Source organism: Lotus japonicus, chromosome 3 (assembly GCF_012489685.1).
Source record: "Lotus japonicus ecotype B-129 chromosome 3, LjGifu_v1.2".
NCBI classification, from domain to species: domain Eukaryota; kingdom Viridiplantae; phylum Streptophyta; class Magnoliopsida; order Fabales; family Fabaceae; genus Lotus; species Lotus japonicus.
Window position 1 is genome coordinate 34,409,361 of NC_080043.1, and position 1,153 is coordinate 34,410,513.

The window sequence follows — 1,153 nt, forward strand, 5'->3', positions numbered from 1 at the left end:
ATGGTAAGAATCAACAGCTTTAATGTGCGAAGAGTTCTTTTGGACCAGGGAAGTTCTGCAGACATTATCTACGGCGATGCGTTCGATCAGTTGGGTTTAACAGACAAGGACTTGATGCCATACACTGGAACTCTGGTAGGTTTTTCAGGAGAGCAGGTCTGGGTGCGTGGCTACCTGGATTTAGACACGGTTTTTGGTGTTGATGAAAACGCCAAGCTTCTGCGTGTAAGGTATTTGGTATTACAGGTCGTGGCATCATACAGTGTCATTATTGGACGGAACACGCACAACCGTCTTTGCGCGGTGATTTCAACGGCTCACCTGGCGTTCAAGTATCCACTAATATGCGGAAAGGTGGGAAAAATCGTGCTCGGTCAGAGGAGAGCAAGGGAGTGCTATAACAACTGCCTTAGCTTGTATGGAAAGAAGGGGGTCGGCGAGGGTCACAGGTGCCACGAGATTGAGATCTTAGAGGGCGATCAAGATGCTCGGGCGTGCAGGATGAGGGGCGAAACAGACCAGGAAGGTTGGAGCAAATGATCAATCGAAAGATAGAAAGATTGAGGAACAGCCAAGGTTAGAGAAGACCAGATGACATGATAGGAAGAGACGGACAATTCACATATGCACTTGCAGAGGAGCGCTAGGCGAACGTAATAGAGGGTTTGGAGAGGTATAAATTCAGCAGAGGCGTGCTAGCAATCGAGCCCAGGCTCACGACCAATTAAGAAAGGCGCCTGGAAAAGCTAGTAGAGGACAATTTTGACGTCTTTAGTTGGAGTCAGAAGGATGTGACGCTTTGGGGGCTGCCAAGATTCAGGAAGCCGACTCTCTTGGGGACAGGCCAAGATGAGAAAAAGGAAAAAGGGGCAGTAATGCGAAGAATGGATCAGCGGAGTTTCTAGCGCGATGGCGGCGAACGAAGTGGTCACAAGGCCCTTGAGCAACCTCGAGAAAAGCCAAAGGTAGGGAAAAGGAGCCCAGCGTGCCGCCGAGCGGGTAAGGGAAAAGGAAAAGCAGGATATTGGAAACCATTAGGGACGGCAATTGTTAAACCTGGGGCAGCTAGGCGCGGCAAGCAGAGAAGCAAGATAGGTGAAGTCCTGCGCTACTGTGGGGCGAGCTGGCGAAGGGATCAACCCCGCAATGACAA

General features: G+C 50.5%; 1 protein-coding gene across 1 annotated transcript; it reads left to right on the plus strand.

Moving 5' to 3' along the window:
- Positions 1 to 540, plus strand: LOC130744021 (uncharacterized). The gene has a single exon (XM_057596217.1). It carries the CDS (start codon positions 1 to 3, stop codon positions 538 to 540), a length of 540 nt encoding a protein of 179 aa, XP_057452200.1.
- Positions 541 to 1,153: the final 613 nt, after the last annotated feature.